Source organism: Daucus carota, chromosome 9 (assembly GCF_001625215.2).
Source record: "Daucus carota subsp. sativus chromosome 9, DH1 v3.0, whole genome shotgun sequence".
NCBI lineage: Eukaryota > Viridiplantae > Streptophyta > Magnoliopsida > Apiales > Apiaceae > Daucus > Daucus carota.
Genome location: NC_030389.2, coordinates 1,414,378 through 1,437,449, shown reverse-complemented (window position 1 = coordinate 1,437,449; position 23,072 = coordinate 1,414,378). Strand labels below are relative to the sequence as shown.

The following is a 23,072-nucleotide window of genomic DNA, read 5'->3' as shown; positions in this document are numbered from 1 at the left end:
GATTTTAACTCCGATTAATCCTTCCGATTAATCCCCGATTTCCGATTAATCCTTGAATCGGTAGCTCGACCGATTAGGTCCGATTCCCGATTTCTGTAACACTGAGTGAGAGACAAAAGTAATGGTATAATTAAAAAAAATGGTAATATAGAATTAAAAGTGCAAGTGAGAGGTAGTAAAATTATAAACAAAAGTTAAAAATATATATATTCTTGTAAATTTCTCTAAAAACAATTCATATCCAATTTATAACTATTTGTATTAACTGTTGAACTTATATATAAAGAAATATATCTTACAACTGTTTACATCAAAATTATATCCACGCGAAAAAATAAACACAAAGATCATATCATATATTTATTGGTAAGAAATATTGAGTTCATATTAAAATTTGACTATGTATATAAAAAAGACATAATTGTTAATGTTATTTCGTCATAATTAATATAAATTAGTTTCCAAACTTTAAAAAATTGTTAGTTATCCATATGAACTGTAAGTAACATAAATGTATTTGACGCAAGTATTAAAGTGTGTGTGACATCCCGCTCTCCCAAAGTCCCAATATATACAATTGAGGGCAACAGAAGGAGTGTATAATATAAATGTAATATATTGTTTTCATATATTTATTAATATCTTTATCCAAAAACATTTAATAATAGCTTTCATATCCTATTTAGAGATATAAATTCGATGATATTAATAATTTTAAATGAATAGAAAATATAATATAATTATTAAAATAAAATACATAAACGAAATAAACCAAATAAATGAGGAAAAATTTGAAGTATAGTCAAGTGTGCTTATTATATACCTCAAAGTGAACTAATTTATTATATACATCAAAGTGAACTAATTTATATTAAAATGATTTTATTTTAAAATCCAATTAAATAACTCAAGATTTTAATGAATTTCAAACAATCCTGAATTTCAAACAATCTCAATCGAATATTCTCGGATTTCATGAATGAAAAAAAAGGTCAAAAGTCAAAAGATCGCATTAGCAATTGGGTCAATCCTCGGGTGCATCTGCCTAGTTTTTGTCATATTTAGTTTTCTTTTTTGGAGGAGGCTAAGGCATATTTTGAAGTGTAATAAAGATAAATGGTTGGTACTACTAAAGATAATTCAGACTTGCAATTTTGAAGTATAATTCTTTTATAGAACTATCGTCTGTTTGAAATTTCAAAACAATATTGCCAAGAAGTATCAATTGGAGACCTGAGAAGGTTTCAGTTTAGAGAACTTCAGGTTGCCACCCACAACTTTAGCAGCAAGAACAATATTGTTAAAGGTGCTTTCGGAATAGTCTACAAAGGGCACCTGAAAGACGGATAAATTGTAGCTGTAAAAAGGTTAAAAGACGGAAATGTTGTTGGAGGTAAGATTCAGCTTCAAACAGAAGTTGAGATGATCGGCTTAGCTGTTAATCGAAATCTTCTTGGGCTCTGTGGCTTCTGTATGACCGCAATAGAAAGGCTTTTAGCGAACCCTTGCATGATATGTGTACCGTAAGTTATAAAATGCATCTAAGTAAAATAAATTAAATAGACGTGAAGGGTATAACATGCCTTCCTGATCTTTTTTGGACAAAGGATTATTGTGTGCAGCATCAAAGGACTCCAAAGTTTTTAGCACCACTACTGTAGAGAGAAAAGTAAACATGTGTACAGAATATAAAAACATAGTTTTGATCAATGAAAGCAACAATCAAAACATTAACAAAATTCCATGTGTGCAGGAGACAATCAAATAAGTAAAATTAGAAATGCGCTAAAACCAATAATAGGAACAACAGTATACAGAAAAATAGATAAATCTGCGATAACATTTACAGATATTCTCAAAATTTACACTATTTTGATTACCCTGCAGGTAGAATTGTTCTGCACTGGGATTGAGCTCATGGAAGTGCCTACATCTATAATCGAATAATATAAATAACATATTCATGACATATCTAATATGTTGTTTTAGTAAGCATAACATGTGGTATTGATTGCTGTCAGCAGAGGTGATATAGCACAACCTGATAATTTGACACCTCGTAACCTCCTTTGTGAAGGAGTCAACGTAACCCTTGATTAGTACCTTGCCTCTCAAATCCTAGATAGGGCTAAAATTAGTCACGTACGATTAGAAGTAGCTTTTGCTACTCAACTTAGAAGATATGTACTCGATAGCAGCAGTGGCTGCCAATACCAGTAAAGAATATAAAGTTTATTAGTCTTTATTCACTGATATCAGCTACTAATATAAAAAAAAAAGCTATATTAGCTACTACCACAGTGAATTGTACCATTCCTTTCCTCCTAATTGTTTAACAATGAATCATATAAAATAGTCTGCAGATATATTAGGGGAGATTGATAGCAATAGGTATAACCTTTATAAATTCAGCTGGATCAAGCAATGAGCAAGCCATGGCGTTGAGAAGCACTTCCCACCTTTCTGCGTTTTATCAGTGTAGATTTGAGGGGTTCGAGGACACACTTTTTGTTGGATACGGCACTCAATTTTACAAAAGTTGTGAAATCTATGGAAGCGTTGATTTTATATTCGGTGATGCTGCAGCAGTTTTCCAAAATTGTGACATATATGTTCGCAATCCTCCTCCAGGTAAGGCTTTCAGAACCTGGCAAACGGTGATAGAGGATAACCTGAAATTATTTAACTTTCAATGTAAAATATTCGATGCTGCAGTCGCATATCGTACCTCCATGCAAATCAATCTCCGAGGATTCTGCTCCTCGGTTCAGGTCTGTGGTCCAAGGTTTTGGATAATTATCTCGAGGAATAGTCAAACCCTCAACCCTGAAAGTGACAATATTGGCTGAGATCAAACCTGCAAACACAAACTGTAGATCATCAGATGCACATATCAATTGTCCTGAAAACGCGATGCAATCAGCAAGCTGAAAACACCAAGCAAAGTTGTACACATTCTATGGCGGGAATTGAAATCTGAAAACCATGGCTAGATGATTTCCCTGCTACAAGAATCTTGATCGGATATGGTTGTTGCCTTCCCCAGTTTCAACAAATTAGTCCGAGATTACGTATATCAGTTATTCAAATTCAAATATGTATAGTTACACTATAAAAAGAAACCAATAAATTTATTATTATATTGTATTCCAACACCATACATACAATATAAAAAGATTCATAAACCAATTACGAACAAATTATAGTTTTTACTTTAAAATTAAAATTTTTAGAATAAAATCAACATGCTGCTCTACTCCTGCGGTGCATTACACCTAGAAGTAAAAAAAGAAGTTCATGCTGAAAATATAAGGCAAATATGCCAATAAGAACAATGTAAACAATAACCTGCTTTATAGGCAAGTCAAATGTAAGATGCTAAATATATCAAGAAATTGGTAACCATATGTGGATTAATTCATCAAGCTCTGACTATATTGTGATAATATTTACAAATTGCAGGAGACTTAAAACTCAGTTTCAATACACCTCAATGAACAACAGAGTTCGTACTTTACCACTACTTTACCATGTTGGAGCATGTTTGTCCACATAAATTATATACTACTTTTGAATTGATCCTTTCTGCCCAATACAATTGTTTTCCAGAAAATGCTTTCAGTAGCTATGAGGTAAGACCCTAAAGCTAAAAAAGTATTAGAATAAAAACAATATGGATTATTAATCACATGAATCTTGACCGGAAACACACTTATGCAAGCTCTAACAGGATTTTTTTACAGCATGTGGACCATGCCACGTGTGTGCCAGCACACAAAAATCAGTAAGAATTAGATCTTCTGTTGCAGTTCCTTTAGCAAGAAACTATGGATTAAAGCCAATCTGAAACTTGGTTCCCTTACTCTAGTGTGAAAGGATCTTCTCAATTGTTTAGCTCCTTTCACCTAACAAATTGACATCTCAACGACACTCTTAAATTTAACAACATAAATCATTCAGGTTGCGCTCTCCAAATAGGTCAAGTATGCAGCTTTTCAGTTCTAAAACCTTGCATTTTTATTGGCATATTGACATTTGACACAACAAAGATTATATATAATTCAGACTTGACACAACAGTGCTGATGGATAGACCAAATAATACAATGCAAGCAAAAATTCCTAGATTCGATTTTTTCCTCTGTGCTGCTTCACCACTTTATTAGGACCTGATAAAGGTGATAATAATGGAATGTCGCATATGTGGAACATCATTCAATTTACCATCATAGAGAAGTTGCATGCCACTCACCTATTTATCTTAAAATAGCAGGATGGTCCGGCCAGCATCCTGAATCATAAGAATGATGCACGACTCTGTCTCTATATCTGCAATAGAAACAAAGATATTAACACCAGAAGATCATAACTGATTTAGAAAATTAAACATCTCTCTGCATTTCAATGTCACCATAGAATATATTTTGAGCATACCATGTGTTGCTGCAGAATTGACAACTTTGCATAATCATCCAATTTGAGCATTCCATGTGTTGTTGCATAAAGATTTCTTGCACATACTTTTACAAATGTAGCTAACAGATGTTTATGAGCCATTTGTTTCAGCAACGCAGTATACATGTGCATTGTCGAAGAACTCAATTTCACATTATTTCCACCGGGTGAAACAATAAATTGAGAAGTTCAGGGACACCGCGAAAGCGGTTAAGCATTATACAGGATAAGGGTCCAACGGTATGGAAGTGATCATATCTTTTGTCTGAGCTCAGAAATGTGTGTATCTGTCATCCCCGTCATAAAGAAGATTTATGAGCGTGCCAAATTGAAAACTCTCATTTGTAATGCTTCCTTTAGTACATCATAAGCTGCTTCTTTTGGAACGCTATTGTTTCATAAAACAGTCGACAACTGTCATTATATGTGGTCTCTGCAACGCAAACTACAATTACAACTGTCAATATGTAGACCATAAATTATTCAGATAAATTAATATTTGTGTGTATCAAAACAGATTTTTATTTTCTGTATATATTTATCTTTTACCTACGATTTACTTAATTAATGACTGCAACTTAAAGTTTCTATATCTGACTTCATATCCTACTATGATGTCACTGGGTCTGTAATTTACAGATGAATCTTTGACAATCAACGAATCTTTAAACATACATTCATATGCTTCTCTAACATGAAACTTGTAACTGATAACATTTTGTGCACCCCAGATATGAGTGTAAAAATCATATACTCTTCAAATTTTGGAAATTATTGTATTTTACACCATTTTATCTTGTCAAAATATCCTCTTATTAATCTTGTCAAATGAAAATGAAGTGCCAGGTATAATCAGATAGAACATAAAGTTGCTTGGTTTCTCTATCGAAAACAATTACAACATCCTTTCCATAGCGAAAGCCATATGATGGCCTTCTTCCCTTTTCCTATCTCTTCTTTTAGCTTCTGAAAAAACTTATTCAAACACACATACCTGTGGCAATTGAAAGCGTGGAAATCTTCTGTTTCTTGGCACAATAAAAATTTTCATGGCTGCGGCCTGCGTTACTATACTCCCTACTTTTGTCGATCCTGTGCAAGATACCTGATGAACATACCAACGTTTAACCATTTAATTTTAATCCAATGATGCACATCCATATCTTGGCAATAACTAAGACAGTATCATGTGTCGGGTTGAAATTCTACAATAACATTTACAGGAGAAAGAAGCCTAATTAAGAAAGTACCATGTGTCGGGTTGAAATTCTGTCCCTGTTTCCTCGTCACCTGTTCAAGAGACAACAAACAGTAATTTGTGGATCATCCAACTTGAACAAAAGCATAGAACACATGGAATCACGGTGACAGGTCAAAAAATTATGAGATGTATGTACCTTCCTCTGCATCAGCCTCGTTAAATTCTCCGAGCAGATTCTTAGCCCCAGATGCACCAGATGCACCTATTTCAGATGATATACATGAAGATGCACCTATTTCAGATGCACATAATTCAGATGATACAATTGAAAATGCATACCTCTGCTTTCCAGTGATGGCTACACATCGGAGAAAAACGCTTACACTATTAAATTAATGATAAGTCCTCATGCTGTCCAGATGGTCCTTTTTATATACCACTGATATAAAAAATATCAGAACCCACAGGGATACGGTAAACAATGAAGATTTTAAGTATCAGGCAAGTGATATGAAATATTAATTAAACAGTCTATGTGAGGGCATCTGAAAAATCAACACGAAAAGGTTTTCACATATATATGCTTGTGGATATACATTACAGGACATGTCATAAGTTTGATACATATACACGCACCAATATGGCTATTCTCAGACAATGTATATGAGGATGCAGGCTGTTGATACGCTGGAGTTGATTCGGACAAACGTGTCATATCTGATATTTAATTAGTGTTATATAACTCTGTAAATCACACTTTATGAATGTTATAAAATACAATGTATTATATCAGATGTTGATATACCTTTTTTCAAAAGTGAGCTTATGTTAGGTCCTCTTCCACGGCTATTGACCTAATAACCTCTATTGACACTGAAATGTTATCTTCTGTTCTCCTCCAAAACTTTGAATATAAACGTCTACAACAGGGAGCTTGCAATATGTGTTCTGATAGGAAGATGCGTCTGGAATTATTGGGTCAATTCTCGGTGCAACTGGATGTACAGCAATGAACTGTTGCTTATCTTCATTTGCCTGCATATGCAAACCAGAAAATCAGAAAAATAAAGTACAACTTAAAATATTAATCCATTATCACACACTATAAGACAGGAGAAAGAAGCCTAATTAAGAAAGTAGAATATTTGCAGAAAATTAAAAAGCCTGAATTCCCATGATCATCACTCTCTTTATGGTTCCCATGATGATTTCCGACAATATTATTAGCTTTTCCACATAATCTGACACTTCATCACAAAGATTCAAACTTGAGCCAGCTTTAGGCCCATCAAAATTGTGTGTATTTTTCTCAGAGCTCCTACTGAAAAGTTCCTATCTAGTTTCAAGCTTTGTAACTCTATTGGTCTCCAACCGTCTTTGTTGCATAATTTCTCATTCCTAAATTAATATCCTCTAAAACAACTATTCAGACCAAGTTGCAGTTTCAATTTTCCGATTATGAGCTTTTTGCTATCAGATTTCTAAACATAGCGCAATCTATTTTCTAGTCAGTGAACTCTGAAAGATTTCTTTTACTGGCTATGGAAGAATAATCAAGCAAAGCGAAACCATCATTCTTCCCACAAGATAAACACATTGAATTAAGAAAACTAAGATATCAAATTTTTATTTTATTTTAAAAAGAAAAAGGGCAGAAAATGAGATATAAGTGTTGTGTTGACCCAATTCTCAATGCATCTGGTTCATCTCCGTTTGCACATTTGGATTAATGGAGTATATTAATGAATCAGGTTTCTATATTGAAAAGGATAGCAGCAGTAACATGAATTCAGTGGAAGTAGACATTGAAATATATGAATCTTCTTGTTTATTACATAATTCACTAATTATAGAAAATAAAATAAGAAGCCATACCTTTTGAAGAAGATTGAGAATCAGAAAGCGGCGAAACCTCATCAAGTGCATCTGGAATCTCTCTCCAAGCTTCCACCATCAAAGTCATAGCCTCTCTCACTGCTTTAACCTACAAAATATCGGAACACTAACTTCGGCATTTATCTTTATTTGATAATTGCATACGTAGAATATGTGACCACACGATGAATTTGATTTTCAAAGAACTGTTGTCCTCTTTATTATTTGATGCATTTCAGAAAGTATCATTTTTGCTAAATAAGCCTAGGGAAGCTAAATTCTAAATTAATAATTGGGCTACTGCCAAGATTTTGTGACTCAGTTTCACATTTACGGTTGTAGAAGGTCCCTTGGCTGATCAACATACAAAAAGAATCCCATAATGGTGAAAGTATTTTTACCATTTCTTTACATAAAGCTACATAAGTTATGGAACACAACAAAGTTATTTGATATACTGATGATTACTAATATATAAAATACCTAATGCGAATGGTAAGAGATCTACCATATTACAATTATTCAATTCTATCATTTTCTTAGATCAATGCATGATACTGCAATCAAACAGAAGCATATATATGTCCAAGAAATGATTTAACACAGGCTTAAAAATTAAATAGAAGTCAATATACGTCCAAAAAACGATTGAACACCAAATAGAAGTTGGAGACTGTCAGAACCCAGGTTTGGATTGAGGTCTCTATTTGATATATCACGCATTATTGTATAGGTCCCTGCAGTGGTTAAATGTGTGGATAATCATACTGATTAATTCGAAGATAAAACTGAGTAAAAAAAAATGATGATTTGCTCAGATATATACCATCATGAAAACGATTCTCAATATTTAGTCCATGACCTGTACGTCCCAGGACTAAGCCATTTTGCAAGACGTCAGAGAGGCATTGTATCAAAAATCAGTATCAAGTATTCAAAATGAATGCCATATTTTTCAAAACAATCTTAAATATATTATATTAACTGAGAGTACTATAAATTGAATCAAAAGTAGGGTGATGCCACGATTTCAAGTACTGCCTCTCCAAAACACCCCATACCTTAATTGAAACTTAAAAAATTATATAATTATCAGTGCATTCAACCTTCTATTAAGCCTAAGCCTGAATGCATATTAAACTTTAATCTTCAGTTGGGTTTATCAAGAAAACCACTTGGTTGCATATATTATGATGCATCATTAACTCGAGCTATATCTGCACAACATGGACCCAGGCTATTAAAACCCCTCTCGGTCAAAAAGAACCTGCCTGATTTGCTTAACATTTAATCTCAAATGACCGTGTCAGCGAATAATGACAGAACTTCATATCATCAATTATCAACGCAAATTTGCAAGTATACCACTTAGTTTGTCCTTTCAAATATATGTACTGCTCCTAATTTTTCACTTAAGTAAAATGAAGTTGTGAATCAGCATTATTATACTTGACTTACCATGAACAGGAACATGGTTTTCCTTGTCTTGAGAATGCGCCTTCTTCAACACATTATCCGATAGAAGAGTTTCAACATTTGGACCACGTCTTCTTTAAGAGTTTCCTGGTTTATGAGTATGAATTGTAAGATTTGAGGGCAGAGTACATCCAAATTGATTAATTATAAACAATATAATTATAAACAACAATTATTAAAATGTGAAATTCATCTCATAACATGCATATATATAATTTTTATTAATATGTGAAATTCCGTGTCAGCGAATAATGACAGAACTTCATATCATCAATTATCAACGCAAATTTGCAAGTATACCGTCACATGAGAGTTAACACCGTCACTTTACAAAGGGCAGCACAGACATTTCCATATGCAGCAGCTTCTCATAGGATTGAATTCAATATTGAAAAATGCAGCTGGAGGTTTCTGAAGGCCTCAGAGTTATAGGATTAAATCCATATGAAAAGCTTGCTCTTTTTGCGGAAAATTCATGCAGGTGACTAGTTGCAGATCAAGGTCTGCTGCTTTGAAGCTCAGGCCGATTTTACCGTCTATTTACTTTTCTTTCTTTGATCACCATTCATTGGGACATGTCTCGACTTTTAAAAGCAAAATGGACGCAAATAACACGTTTTGCAAAAAAATAGAGTTTATAATTTGCTGTCTTTACCTATACATGGCATCGAGGAAATTGAAGAAAATTCCAGAGTTTTTCAAGCCTTTTGTTGCAGAAGATAGGGAACGACGACTGGTAAGTTTTTTGATCAATAATGGTGGTTTAGTCCAGTTAGGTTCTATTCAAGAGGTTCCTTGGAAACTTGTTATGCTTATGTCTAAAGCTCAAATGGAATTTTTTAATGATTATTGATTAAGTAATAGAAGCAAATCATGCTTAAAAAGCTTAATTTGTGAAGATATTGAGTTATTGACTATGATATACTCATCTTGCAGTTGATCCGACCATTCTTCTCTGAAATTATGAAAGATAGGTTGCCGAATAATGCATTCATTAGGGATCGTAAAGAGAATTTTTGGCCTGTGGAGGTATTGCAGAGAGAAAAGAAAAAGTTCTTCGAAGCTGGTTGGACAAAGTTTGTGCAGGATAAAAATGTCCAGTACGGAGACTTTTTAGTTTTTGAGTATGATGGGGGATCCTTTTTCGACGTTAGGATTTTTGGAGTCACTGCATGTGAGAAGGAATTTAGTGTTGAAGGTTTTGAGGCAGACGAGATGGAAGAGGAAGAAGATGAAAAAGGCGAGAATTATGTAGATGAAGAAGGCCATGACAAAGAAATGGAAGATGAAGAAGATGAGCATAAGGCAGATAACAGAGTGGAGATGGATGATGATGAGCTTGCTTTGTTGGAAAATTAGATCCGAAACGGAAAAGTGACTTGGTAAGGATCATTTCTTTGGATTTATTTACACTAGAAATCAAATTTTCCACTAGGATTTGGGTTTGAATTTGCTTGCAAAATACTAATCAAAGATATTGCAGCGTGTCCCGATGGATGTGATCAGGGACTTCAACCTGAAGCTTCCAGAAAAAAATAGATGTTTGCGATGAACAAGGGAGGACATGGCCTGTAGCTGTTAAAAAATGGGGTGATGGACGGACCTGTCTAGCGAAAGGGTGGAGAGCTTTCTGGAGGTGGAATGGAGTCAAGCTGAACGATAAGTGCCTCTGTGAATTCGTTCCAGGAAATGATGGGAGTGAAATTCGACTACGAATTAGCATTCGAGCCGAATATTTGTTGCAGTAATGTAGTTCGATTATGCTGCTTATGTAATGTTTCTGGAAAAGACTTAAGCTCTGCTTGAAAGAGTGAAAAGTTTCAGTACTGTTTCTTGGAAGTTAATGTTTTTATAAAGATTATGTCCTTTTCTTTAGTAATAACTTGGAATGGTTTTGATATTTTTACTTTCGAAATTGTCGTTTTTTCCACCGGATGACTTGTCTTTAATCTATCCGAGTTCAGATTCTCGACATCATGTAAAGAGAGCGAGAGATATTGGAACAAGAGGTTGCTGGCAAGGGAGGGGGATAATTTTGTAGAATGCATGCTGAATAGAAATATTTAGCTATAGATAAGGAAGACTTCACAAACTAAGAAGCCTTGTGGCTTGCGTACTACAAAATCAACCTCTCATTGCTTCTCCTTTTCAACCAACCATTACCCAACCATCTTATCCTTTCTTGATTTCTTTCCTTCTCTTCCAATACAAAGTTCTAATAATAATCACTCATCATTCTGTACTCCATAACAATAAATACAAGTAAATTTATCATCTTTACATTTATTCCCTCTATTTCTACTACCAATTTTTCAAGAATACTGATAAGTCTTTGTGTTTGTTTCAGGTGGTGAGTTGAAGAATCAATGGCAGCTACACTATGTCCAGGAAAACTTACCAGCATTGCTGCAGCGATCACGAGCCCGATAAGAGCATCCCAGAAGAGGCCTAATGTTAACTACATTAGTGGATTGAACTCATTTGGTGGACTAAAAGCTCAGAACAATGTTGTGGCATTAGGCCTTCCGGTCTGCACTGAACAATCTTTCGCAAACTTTGCTTACTCACTGAAGCATTCGAACCAGAGAAGTGGAGGTGGAGGTGCACTTACTTCAACCTGCAATGCAGTGGCTGAGATTTTCAGGATTGCTGCAGTGATAAATGGCTTAACTCTAGTCGGGGTCGTGATTGGATTTGTTCTTCTGAGAATCGAAGCAGCTGTGGAGGAAGCTGAGTGAACAAAGCTTTGAAGAAGTCTCTATCATTTTTTACGAACTGTATGTTTTGTTTATTTGATGTAGAGTTCAATTTGGGATTCATATAAACAGCTAATATATTGGTTTCGATTCAGAAACTGCACTGGATACATATCTTAATAACAACTTGTCATATTCTGATATCAGTGAGTTGATTTTATATATTTATGAACTGCTTAATTAAATTGCTAGTGTTGTTTTGGTTTCATTTAAGGTTCATGCATAGTTGTATCTGAATTCAGTAGTGACTAGCTTTGATCTACCCCATTGTTTGCTGTAATGAGCAAGGCTCTCTTCTGAAAATTCAAATACTCCCACACTCATGCCTCCATAGGGCGTTGAGCCCTCAAGACTCTTCTCGCCAAGGAAGGATATGACAGGAAATATATCAAGAACAGAAAACCGATCCCTCAGAACATGCAACTCCGTCGCTTATGCGTGTGAATCTTTTACATTCTTTGTCTGTCAGATTTCAAAGTAGCATGATCTAATTCAAAAATTTCACTCAATGTTAATCTGTGCCTGAACATTATCAACTACAGAAGCAACAGAGAAGCTCCATAAACAGGAGCATAAGCCTCAATGTGACTGTTCTTCAAATTACCTTACTAACAGCAAATTAAGTACTGTTGCCATTTTAAATCCTCTTCCAACCTGAAAAAGAGGAAAGATATGGTTGTTATTCAACATATTAACTGCCATATTGATAAATGAAGCTATATATGGAGACCTAGTGATGGTTGAAACTTTATCTGTTCATAGACTGGATATTTTCATGCAAGTTCAGGAATCAGAAGCCAACCTTTTCATCAAGGAGCTCTATAACAAGCCAAAAATGAAGAACAAGGCGAAAGAGATAGATCAAGTACTGGGGAGCTGAATAAAGGAACATCAACAGAAAAGAGCTTTCAAGCATCAGGAACTGGAGCAAGATTTCAAATTTTATGTGTTTGTCACAGAACCTGATCAATCTGCTCAGAAAACTGATATTGCCATGAAGAGCACTTAGTTGGCTACTTTTAACTTACTTTGTTTAGCTGATAAGAGTGTTCAAACACCTAAAATATGGCATATGAAAAGTGCTACCAAAATATAACATAACTTAATGTAGAAGTTTGACAATAAAGTTTCTAAAATAAGGCTGCCAAAATAGTGTTGCAGGATGCCAAAGTATCAAATGCTTGCTGCATATCATCCTCTACATATAGTACTGAACTTAAAAACAGATAATCACTGGCTAAATATGGCGGAGCATAAACTTCCCATCAGGTATTAGCGGGACCATGGGATGGTTGATCATCCTACCGCAAGTGCGGAGTAGTATCGCAATCTCATCCAAATAAATGTACAAGTCTTGAGGATGTTGTTTGAACGTGATATAAACATCATGCCCGTTGAAATACCACTTGAGAACATCTGCAAAACTCTTCGAATCATAATATTGTCCTGTGATATATCCGTTATCTTTCAGAAAACGTCGGATGTCATTAGGTCCCTCATCAAATAGTTCAGAACATGTAGAATGCAACAAGGGAACATAATCATAAACTCCTACTTGCTCAGAAAACTGGGAATGCTTCACCACTTGACGAGACATGAAACCTGTGTCTTTCTTGAAATGACCATCAGTATACCAATAACTCCACAAAGATCTTTTATTTATGTCATGAAAGTTCAGCTGACGTAAGCTAATCTGTACAAAAAAAATTTAATTGCTAAGAAATCATTCAATAGAGGCAAATCAGAAAATGTGGGAAACTTGACCTAATGATGATATATATAAGAAAATCTCATTATTATATTATTTAACTAGACATATATAGTTTCAAAAGATGAAAATTATGGTTACAATCAAATGGATGGCTGATTTGATTATTCACTAAATATTCAAATAAAATCAAATAAGAAAGGTGAAGAAACCACAACAAAGATGGTGGTATTAAGTTTATATATTCTGGTCCTGCAGTTCAGGCTACGGTTTTCGACACGGAATTAGAAGCTCTTCATTTTATGCTAAACTCCTACAGACAGAGCATGTGAAACAAAACAAGCTAGCGATTTTCTCGGACTCTAGTAAGCTGGTCCATCATTTCAGTGCTATGTAAATTTTCAGACTTGGGCCTGCTAAGCAAATGGATCACTAAAGTAAGGTTGGTGTTTGTGGAGAGGTCCATAAATTATATCGCGGATCAATTGTCCAAAGAGGGTAAAGATAGAAACTATATGCTCTCATCTTGGATTTGACTTTGCATTCTCATCTATAGTAGTACCTATTTTCCCCAGTTGGCTCTAGGAAGTTGTTCTGGTTCCAAGATGCAGGTAGTAGTAAGTTATTAGTTTGTTTGGCTTTGTCTGCATGTAGCTGGTAATAGTCTCAGGTCTCGCTTTGCCCTATAGTAAGGTTATCTGTAATCATGCAACTCATTTTCAAAGTGAGTTTTGTGTAATCCTGTAACTAAGATGTCAATGAAACTCTTTTCTAAAATTGCTACAGAAAAAGTTCTAAAGATCAAAGAATCCGATTTTGCCTATGAAGTTGTGAGTGTTAGTACAGGTCTCACTCAGTGTGTTGATACTCCTAGGACTAGTATTGCTATAGGTAGGGGTGTACACGAGTTGGCGAAACCGACCAACCCAATCCGAACCGACTATATTTCGTCCGATCCAAACCGAATTTTTTTAACCCGATTAGTAATTGGATTAAAATGTGGTAACCCGATTTAGTTGGGTTGGATATGGGTTTCTAGTTTTATAAACCGATCCAACCCAACCCGATTGAAAAAGATGAGAACATATTAAATTTATCAATCCCGTCACATATTAGCCTAGTCTATTTAGTTTTATTGTATTTGTGTGCTTCTTAAATTTAATATAGTAATTTTTGTTTGCTATTTAAATATATATGAGATTAAATTTATGAATGAGAATATGAGATTAAATTCATTATTATGTTGGTCAAGGAGCACACAAACATGAATATTGTTTGTTTGTTATGTAAATGTATTTTATGGCTTTAAATTTATCCGTTTAAGTAGCAAACAAACATGAATGAGAATATGAGATTAAATTCAAGAATATATTTGTTCATTATTTGTTACCACTTATTTTTTTAACTGAATTCAATTTTATGTTTTTGACAAAATTGTTAAAGTAATTTTTAGTGTGAAAAAATGGATGTTGAAAACCTATTTGACACCGGCGATTATAATATTTATTAACCCAACCAAACCAATCCAAACTGATAAATACTGAAGTACTACAAATTGGTTTGGGTTACGAATTTATACGGTTCGGATTAGGTTGAAATTTTGAAAACCCGACTTAATTGGGTTGGGTCGATAAATTCCGCCAACCCGCCCAACCCGAACCCCGTACACCCCTGGCTATAGGTACTAGTATTGGTATAGAAGTTTAATATATAAAGAAAGGATTAAAAGTATACCTCATTTGCTTCATCTTCTAACCTCACGATGTTGTTAGGAAATGTATGGATAGTGTTATTCAGATGCGTCACATACATATCATTCTTGAAGTCCCGAATCTTTGAGGTCCTTAAGCTATGAACCCGGAGGTTTGGGATAGTGGTATGCATAGGCTCCCTACACATAACACGGCATGTCGCCAGCCTCAGATCAAGAAAAATCCCTCCTGCATAAGAAATGTTAAGATAAATATATGATATGCAGATATGTATACAAAACAAGATATAACAAGAGAGATAAAACCAATGCTAGCAAGTGGTGTTAAAGTGAGTGAAGGAGCTTCAAGCCTATGGTACCTGGACAATGGAGCAAGCAACCATATGACTGGTGATAAAGAAAAATTTGTTGAACTAGACCAAAGGATCACTGGGTTGGTGAAGTTTGGTGACGGCTCACCCGTGAAGATTGAAGGTAAGGGTTCGATTATTTTCAGATGCAAAAATGGAGAAGAAAGAAAGCTTTATGAGGTATTATATATTCTCACACTTTGTAGTAACATAATAAGCCTGGGTCAAATGTCGGAGGATGGGAATAAAGTGGTTCTTAAGGGAGATTTTCTGTGGGTGTTTGAAGAAAAAGGAAAACTTCTCGTGAAAGTAAAACGCTCGCCAAATCGTTTATATATATTAATTGCAAAACCCGTCAAACCAGGGTGTTTATTGTCTAAAACAGAGAAGGTGTCTAGAGAAGGTGTCTAGGTTGTGGCATGCACGTTTGGGGCATGTAAATTATCAATCTATGGTTCTGATGAACAAGAAAAATATGGTACATGGGTTTCCCAATGTAGGCTTGTCAAATGAAGTGTGTACTGGGTGTCTGAACTCTGAAGTCAAAACAAGTCAGAAAGAGTTTTCCACAGAAGTCGAGTATCAATGCAACACAAGCTCTGCAGTTAGTACATGGAGATTTATGTGGTCCAATTGATCCAATCACACCTGGTGGAAACAAATCTTTTTTCTGTTAGTTGATGATTTTACGAGAGTTATGTGGGTGTACATGTTAAAGAGTAAAGACAAAGCTTTTGGTGTGTTTAGTAGTTTCGAGCTCAAGTCGAGGATGACAAGAAAAAAATAAGGGTCTTCAGGACGGATCGAGGAGGGGAGTTTACTTCGACAGAGTTTAAAATGTATTGTGAAGAAGCAAGAATAGAGAGATATTACACTGCTCCTTATACGCCCCGACAAAATGGTGTGGTGGAACGTAGGAACAGAACAGCAATAGAGATGGCTCGCAGCTACTTAAAGCAGATGAGGTTACCAATGATGTTTTGGGGAGAGGCTGTGAGACACTCTGTATATGTGCTGAATCGATTGCCAACAAGGTCTGTTTCCAATCAGACTCCATACGAAGCATGGATGGGTCAAACCGAACATCAGTCACATACGCATATTTGGGTGTGACACACATGAAGGTTCCATCTGTTCACACAAAGAAACTGGATGATAGGAGCATGGAGGTGATAAACTTAGGAAGGGAACCAGGCACTAAGGCTTTACCGATAGTATGATCCTGTAAGTAAACAAGTGATGGTTAGCCGAGACGTAGTGTTTGATGAGAATAGAAGCTGGCAGTGGGAGAAAGACAGAAGTTGTCATGAGCATGACCTGGGAACATTCTCTGTACTGAACCTCGATGAAGAAAACGAAGAAAGTCAAGGAACTACTGAACAAGATTTAGATGGAGAGCCTGGGGGTACTGAAGATATGGAACCATCGCAATCGCCAAGATTTAGTGCAAACTGGGAAGATCACGATGAAAGTCCTGCTGAACCTCAACGTTACATGTCCATGGTTGACATTTATAATGTGTCTGAACCAGTGGAATCAGAGGAAGAATTAATGCTTACGGGAGTAAAGGAACCCCAGAGTTATGAACAAGCGGTAAACGAAAAGGATTGGAGGCTGGCAATGCAGAGAGAACTCGAATCTATAGAGAAAAATGGCACGTGGAGTTTAACGGAATTGCCAAATGGACACATCATTGATTCTAAATGGATTTTTAAGTTAAAGAAAGATGCAAGCGGAAAAATTGTGAAACACAAGGCGAGGTTAGTAGCGAAAGGGTATGTTCAAGAACATGGGGTGGATTATGAAAAAAATTTTGCACCTGTGACGAGATTGGAGACCGTTAGGTTGCTGTTGGCTTTGTCAGCTAAGAATAATTGGAAAGTGCATCACTTGGATGTGAAAACTGCTTTTCTTAATGGAGACATTCACGAAGAGGTGTATGTGGCACAACCTAAAGGATATTTGAAGAAAGGTCAAGAAAGATTGGTGTATAAATAATCCAAAGCATTGTATGGGTTGAAACAGGCGCCTCGTGCATGGTATGCTAAACTAAATAACTGCCTTAAAAAACTTGGATTTGAACGGTGCCCATATGATCAGGCTGTGTATACCAGAAGAGAGAAAGGGGAATTTTTGATTATCGCTATCTACGTTGACGATCTTCTGGTCACGGGGTCGAGTGTGTCAGACATCTAAGGCTTCAAGAGACAAATGAATAGTTTCTTTGAGATGAGTGACTTAGGTAAGATGACTTACTATCTGGGTTCGGAAGTAGAGTAGGGAGATGGGTTTGTTGAGCTGAAGCAAAGTGGTTATGCCAAGGAAATTCTCAGGCAGGCTGGATAGGAGAATTGTAATCCCACTAAACTTCCATGGATCCAAAGGAACAATTGACTAAAGATGAAGGGGGTGTACGAGTTGATGCAACAAAATTCAGAAGCATGGTTGGGGGGTTAAGGTACCTCGTGCATACCAGACCAGATATAGCTTTTTCGGTGGGTATTGTGAGCAGATTTATGGAAGCTCCAACTATCATGCAGATGAATGTGATCAAAAGAATCCTTCGGTATGTAAAAGGCACTCAAGAGATTGGCCTGGTGTATTCACGGAAGAATGGAAATAATGAATTAAAAGGATACTCAGATAGTGATCATGCAGGCCACATTGAGGATCGAAGAAGCACTGTGGGAATGGTATTTTACTTAAACGAAAGCTTGGTTACATGGGTATCGCAGAAGCAAAGGTGCATAGCTTTATCATCCTGTGAAGCTGAGTTTATGGCTACAACTGCTGCAGCATGTCAGAGTATATGGTTGCGAAAGTTATTGGAGCAAGTGACGGATGAAACTATTGGGCCAGTTGTTTTGTATTTGGATAATAAGTCTGCGATCGATCTCTCGAAAAATCCAGTTTTTCATGGATGTAGCAAACACATTGATGTTCAATATCACTTTATACGAGAGTGTGTTGAACGTGGAGAGATTATTGTCAAGCATGTGTCCAGTGAAAATCAGCGTGCAGATATTGACTAAAGCCTTGCCAGCCATCAGGTTCGAGAGAATGAGAAAATTGTTGGGAGTCAGGGAGCTTGCCAAGAGAGTTTAAGATTAAGGGGGGAAATGTTGGCTATAATCTTATAAACTCACATTATTATTTTTCTTGTTTATTTAGTCAGTATTATGGTACTTGATTTGGTCATACGTGTCTGAAGATTATCTAGGAATTTGTTTTGAATAAATCCAGTAAGTATGTTTAGGAGTCTAATGGAGTATGTTTAGGAGCCTGTTAGCTGATGTCCTAGTTTGTAGCGTCTGAGGGTGGTAGTTTCCTTATTTGATTTTCTCTTTAAGTATTGTACTTGGTCATTATCAAATAATAACAAGAGAGTTGTTCCAAGCATACGTCAATCTGTGTGAATGTTATGTTTTACATATTGTTTACTGTGATACAAGTTTAGCAGATAGTGTGAACTCTGTACTACAGAGCCTGGGTCTGGCAAAAGGGCTATGGCCTCTCTCCTTGTTTTCGCAGTAGGTACAGGTCACAGATGTACTTTGCCTCCCTTTTCTAATTAAAATCACTTACTTAGAAGATGTACCTGGATGCATATCAGATAAAGAACACAATCTGAGACTTAGTTGTTTATAGTTCCTAGTTATAAGAACATATAAGTTTAACATTTCCTTCTTTAAGGCTTTAGTTTTCTTAAGAAGTGATGACAATGCCAGTGAATAAGGGGCTCTAGATTCAATTAGTTGCATAATGTTCACTCCCTGGTCCCGTAGTCCAGAACCTTGTTTTCTTCCATGTTATACTTAAATAGGTTGGGGTAGAAAATTGCTCAGATGACGGACAAAGAAATGGATGGCGACGATGATGTTAGAATACTTAGTCTACATTATATCTTTTTTACCTGACTTTGGTTATTGGGTAAGTGAAGACTCTTTAATATCTGAACTTTCATCCTCAGCCATAACCGTTTGTTTAACGAGCTCTAATTAGGGTTTTTAAATGAAGACTTGTACATTTTCTATTCATTCTGCTCTGTTCATTTAAGTAGTTTCTTCCTATTTGTTGTTCATTCCTGATTATTATTGGGATTTGCTAGTTACAATTGGTATCAGCGCCAGGTTAAACCTCGGATGCCGCTGTGGCTACGGTTGACAGAACTCGTAGTCATAGTGGGGATGGACGATTGGGGATTCAAACGGATGGATAAAGTAGATAGCAATTTTGCAGAACTTAAACAATTTATTCTAGATATTGAAGGCAGAACGGAGGAACGGGTGGGTAATAACGGATATGATACCGGCATAGATGAAGCTTCTGCACTCCAATCTACTTTTGACAAGAGGTACCTAACCTCAACTCACAAATTCCACCTCTAACTTGTAATGTTTTATCTACAGTCCTTCATACACACGCTATTCCACCAAAATCTACTCACATTGCTAATATGCCTCTACCAGACTACCACCTCCCACAAAACCACAATTTCACAATCATATTCCTCCTCATTTCTTGCACCATTTTACAAATGCTTCTACTGGCCTCCCTCATCACAATAGAACCCCACCCAGTACCACCACTTCCCCACAACCTAACAATACCAACCCCCAATATGTATAATGGTAACTCTCAATTTTTTTGCACCTCCCTAAAATCCTTACACCTATCAAACATACATACCACCTCCTAATTATGCCACGTACAACCATCACCTTCCAGTCCTCACAGTTGTACGACGTATACGAAAAATTTCAACCTCATACACAAATTAATTAGAGTTCCATGGCCAGGATCCCAAGCAGATCATAACTTTGAGTTTATACAAATTGAAGACCTATAAACTAATTAGACACACTAAAATATATAACTAATTACATAAAGACACATGCAAATATATACTCCCTCTATAAATTTGCAACTGATATTTCATACATAAAAAAAAAAAAGAAAAAAAAAAAAAAGAGAGAAAGATAGAAGTTACCATCAGGTACTTCGAGTTCCAGCTTGTCTTGATAAGAGACTAACGGGAGTGCAGTAATCATATCCACAGGTTGGGGTGGAGTGGTGAGGAGAGGTGGAAGAAACTGACCCGGAGAGTGACCGGGAAGGTGCATGGTGGCGGGACTAGCTTTTGTGGAGAAACGTTTCAGCAAGACCTTGTTCATCATTTTCTTGATTCTTGAAAATGATTCTTGATTTTTGATTCTTCTGTAATGGAATGGAGTGAGTGTTAACAGATTAGTAGTAAAGTAAGAGAGAAGATAGAGGGTATAGGGGTGGAGGTACATATATATATATATATATTATACTTTTAAAACCACTGATCGTTGCAGAGTTGCTCCTGCTGCGTGTGTCAGTGTACAATGAAAGAAATCCGGTTAGGCCACTTTCTGGGAACCAGCAGTGGTGTACACGGTTCGGGTTAGGCGGGTTAAAGAAATTTAACGACCCAACCCAATTAAATCGGGTTTTCAAATTCTCAACCCAAATCATAAAAATTAAATTCATAACCCAAACCAATTTGTATTACTTCGGTTCGGATCGGTTTGATCGGGTTATGAAATATAAAATAATTTCCTTTTCATAATCTAGCAAAATCAAATTTCGACAAATCAAAAGATAAAACTTTAACTGAATGTATTACAGCAAGCAGGTGAAATACCTAATATATACAAAATGAGTTAGGCACTATAACATCTTATAACATCTTAAAAAACCTGTACTAGTGACTAAAACAATTAAAACTCGATACTAAGTTAAGCTCGATACCAGAAACTTCAGAATTACAGCAATAAATTTAAAATTTAAGTTGAATAGAAACAATTAGTAAAGCACAACAAATCAACAATTAGCAAAGCACAACGAATGAACAATTAGTTAAATGGACTAGGCTAATGTATTATGGGTTATTGGGGTGGGGTGAACAATTTTTATATGTAATTTAATATTTTTTAATCGGGTTGGGTTGGATCGGTTAAAAAAAACCGAAACCCGTGTCCAACCCAATTAAATCGGGTTACTCATTTTTTAATTCAATTATCAATCGGGTCAAAAAAATCCGGTTTGGTTCGGGTGAAATATGGTCGGTTTGGGTTGGTTCGGTCGGTTTCACCGACCGGTGTACACCCCTAGGAACCAGCGATGTTTTAATTTTCGTTCTAAATTCTAAAATAGTTATTAAGTATGACTAGGGAATTATGCACGCGCTTCGCGTGCGGGTAAATTTCATTAAAATGAAAGTGAAACAAATATATTAAATTAATAATATTAACATTATTCATAAATATTTTTTTAACATGTATATTTTCAGGTGAGTCAATATATATCAATATTTTCAGAAAAAACCTTTAAAACTCCAAACTTACCAAAAACTTTACATAAATTATGAAATATTATCAATAAGATGTACATTTGATAGACGTTTGATAAATGTCCTCATTTTACACATATATTACTTTTTAACGTAATATTAAATGAATGGTTTTTTTAAAAAAGTCATAGTTATTAATTATCAGAATTATAAATTTTAAATAACTATTGTCTAAATTTAAAAATTTAAAAATTATATTTGAGAGTTTTACTCCAACAAAAGAACTTTTTATCTTTCAGACCCAACCAAAATGTTAAGGCACTGCATAGAAGAGTAACACATGGAAAAGGAAAACCTATACACTCTGTTTGGTTGGCCTGAATGGAATGACTTTAGCCCAGAATGGAATGGGCCATTCCATTCCAAAAAATAAAAATTCTATTTGGTTGGCCCAAGGAATGGAATAGCCCATTTTTTTATTCATTCCTATCCATCAGTTAGGGGTGAGCAAAAAACCGATCTGAAACCGAACCGAAACCGAAACCGAGAAAAACCGGTTAAAACCGAACCGTCAAAAACCGAAACCGGAACCGAAACCGAAAAAATTAAACCGAACCGTTTTGATTGGTTCGGTTCCGGTTATATCTCAAAACCGAACCGAAAAAAACGAACCGAACCGATTATTAATATAAATAATTAAATATAATTTTTTATAATCTATATAATAAAGTATAAACATTTGTAGATTTAAAAAAATATATATATGCAAATTAATAATAAGGTGCAGAACAGGTTTAGCTACAATAAAACATAATTTATTTGTACTTGTAATTTTGTATTACTTGTTCATCTTTGTGCATGTAAATCGAATTGTGTTTTTAATCTTGCTGATATGTGAATTTTATTATAAATTAGTGCTAGTCTTGGCTCTTGCTTAGTTTGGTTGCTGCCCTGTTATTGTATATTTTATATGATTATATCAAACATAAAACTGGTGCATCAGAAGAAATTAAAAGCTGTCCAGTAGGTTTGTATTAGTTGAGCTGGTAGCATTTTGGACTAAGTTATTTTAATTCTATTATAGTTCACTCTGTTATAGTGCTAAATTATGTACTTAAGTTTGATTCGCATTGCTTAAGTGATCTTGTAATTTACAAGATTACTGACTTAAGCCTTGAACACTGATGGCCTTGCTAAATTACAAATTAACTGACTTAAGTTT

At 35.4% G+C, this 23,072-nt stretch overlaps 3 protein-coding genes and 1 long non-coding RNA gene across 34 annotated transcripts; 2 read left to right on the top strand and 2 right to left on the bottom strand.

Moving 5' to 3' along the window:
- Positions 1-1,152: 1,152 nt before the first annotated feature.
- Positions 1,153-8,281, bottom strand: LOC108200474 (uncharacterized). Of its 31 annotated transcripts, none has more exons than XR_010287849.1 (12): positions 7,531-8,211; positions 6,461-6,690; positions 6,292-6,372; positions 6,039-6,094; positions 5,852-5,917; positions 5,705-5,744; positions 5,449-5,559; positions 4,434-4,899; positions 4,252-4,328; positions 2,729-2,857; positions 1,881-2,647; positions 1,153-1,655 (listed from the first exon to the last, which is right to left on the bottom strand). XR_010287849.1 is itself a non-coding variant. In XM_064085047.1 (12 exons), the coding sequence occupies exons 4-8, from the start codon at positions 6,019-6,021 to the stop codon at positions 4,843-4,845; spliced, it is 342 nt and encodes a 113-aa protein (XP_063941117.1). In that variant the 5' UTR covers positions 6,022-6,094; positions 6,292-6,372; positions 6,461-6,690; positions 7,531-8,246; the 3' UTR covers positions 1,153-1,655; positions 1,881-2,647; positions 2,729-2,857; positions 4,252-4,328; positions 4,434-4,842. The 31 variants fall into 31 exon arrangements, 18 of the variants coding, with proteins under 18 accessions (XP_063941117.1, XP_063941125.1, XP_063941123.1 ...); XM_064085047.1 differs by having other exon boundaries at positions 5,664-5,744; positions 5,995-6,094; positions 7,531-8,246; XM_064085055.1 differs by having other exon boundaries at positions 1,881-1,933; positions 2,042-2,128; positions 2,399-2,647; ... (1 more) ...; positions 5,995-6,690; positions 7,531-8,245.
- Positions 8,282-9,378: 1,097 nt separating this feature from the next.
- Positions 9,379-11,908, top strand: LOC108201005 (B3 domain-containing protein At1g16640). The gene is made up of 4 exons (XM_064083975.1): positions 9,379-9,742; positions 9,943-10,388; positions 10,490-11,268; positions 11,354-11,908. Exons 1-2 carry the CDS (start codon positions 9,482-9,484, stop codon positions 10,363-10,365), a joined length of 684 nt encoding a protein of 227 aa, XP_063940045.1. The 5' UTR covers positions 9,379-9,481; the 3' UTR covers positions 10,366-10,388; positions 10,490-11,268; positions 11,354-11,908.
- LOC135149114 (uncharacterized) lies at positions 11,478-15,400 on the bottom strand. Its single transcript, XR_010287225.1, has 2 exons — positions 15,205-15,400; positions 11,478-13,455 (listed from the first exon to the last, which is right to left on the bottom strand). It is a non-coding gene; the product is annotated as an uncharacterized LOC135149114 (long non-coding RNA).
- A 2,503-nt stretch (positions 15,401-17,903) lies between these two features.
- On the top strand, positions 17,904-18,563 carry LOC135149267 (secreted RxLR effector protein 161-like). Its single transcript, XM_064084478.1, has one exon. The coding sequence runs from the start codon at positions 17,904-17,906 to the stop codon at positions 18,561-18,563; it is 660 nt and encodes a 219-aa protein (XP_063940548.1).
- The last annotated feature ends 4,509 nt before the right edge of the window (positions 18,564-23,072 follow it).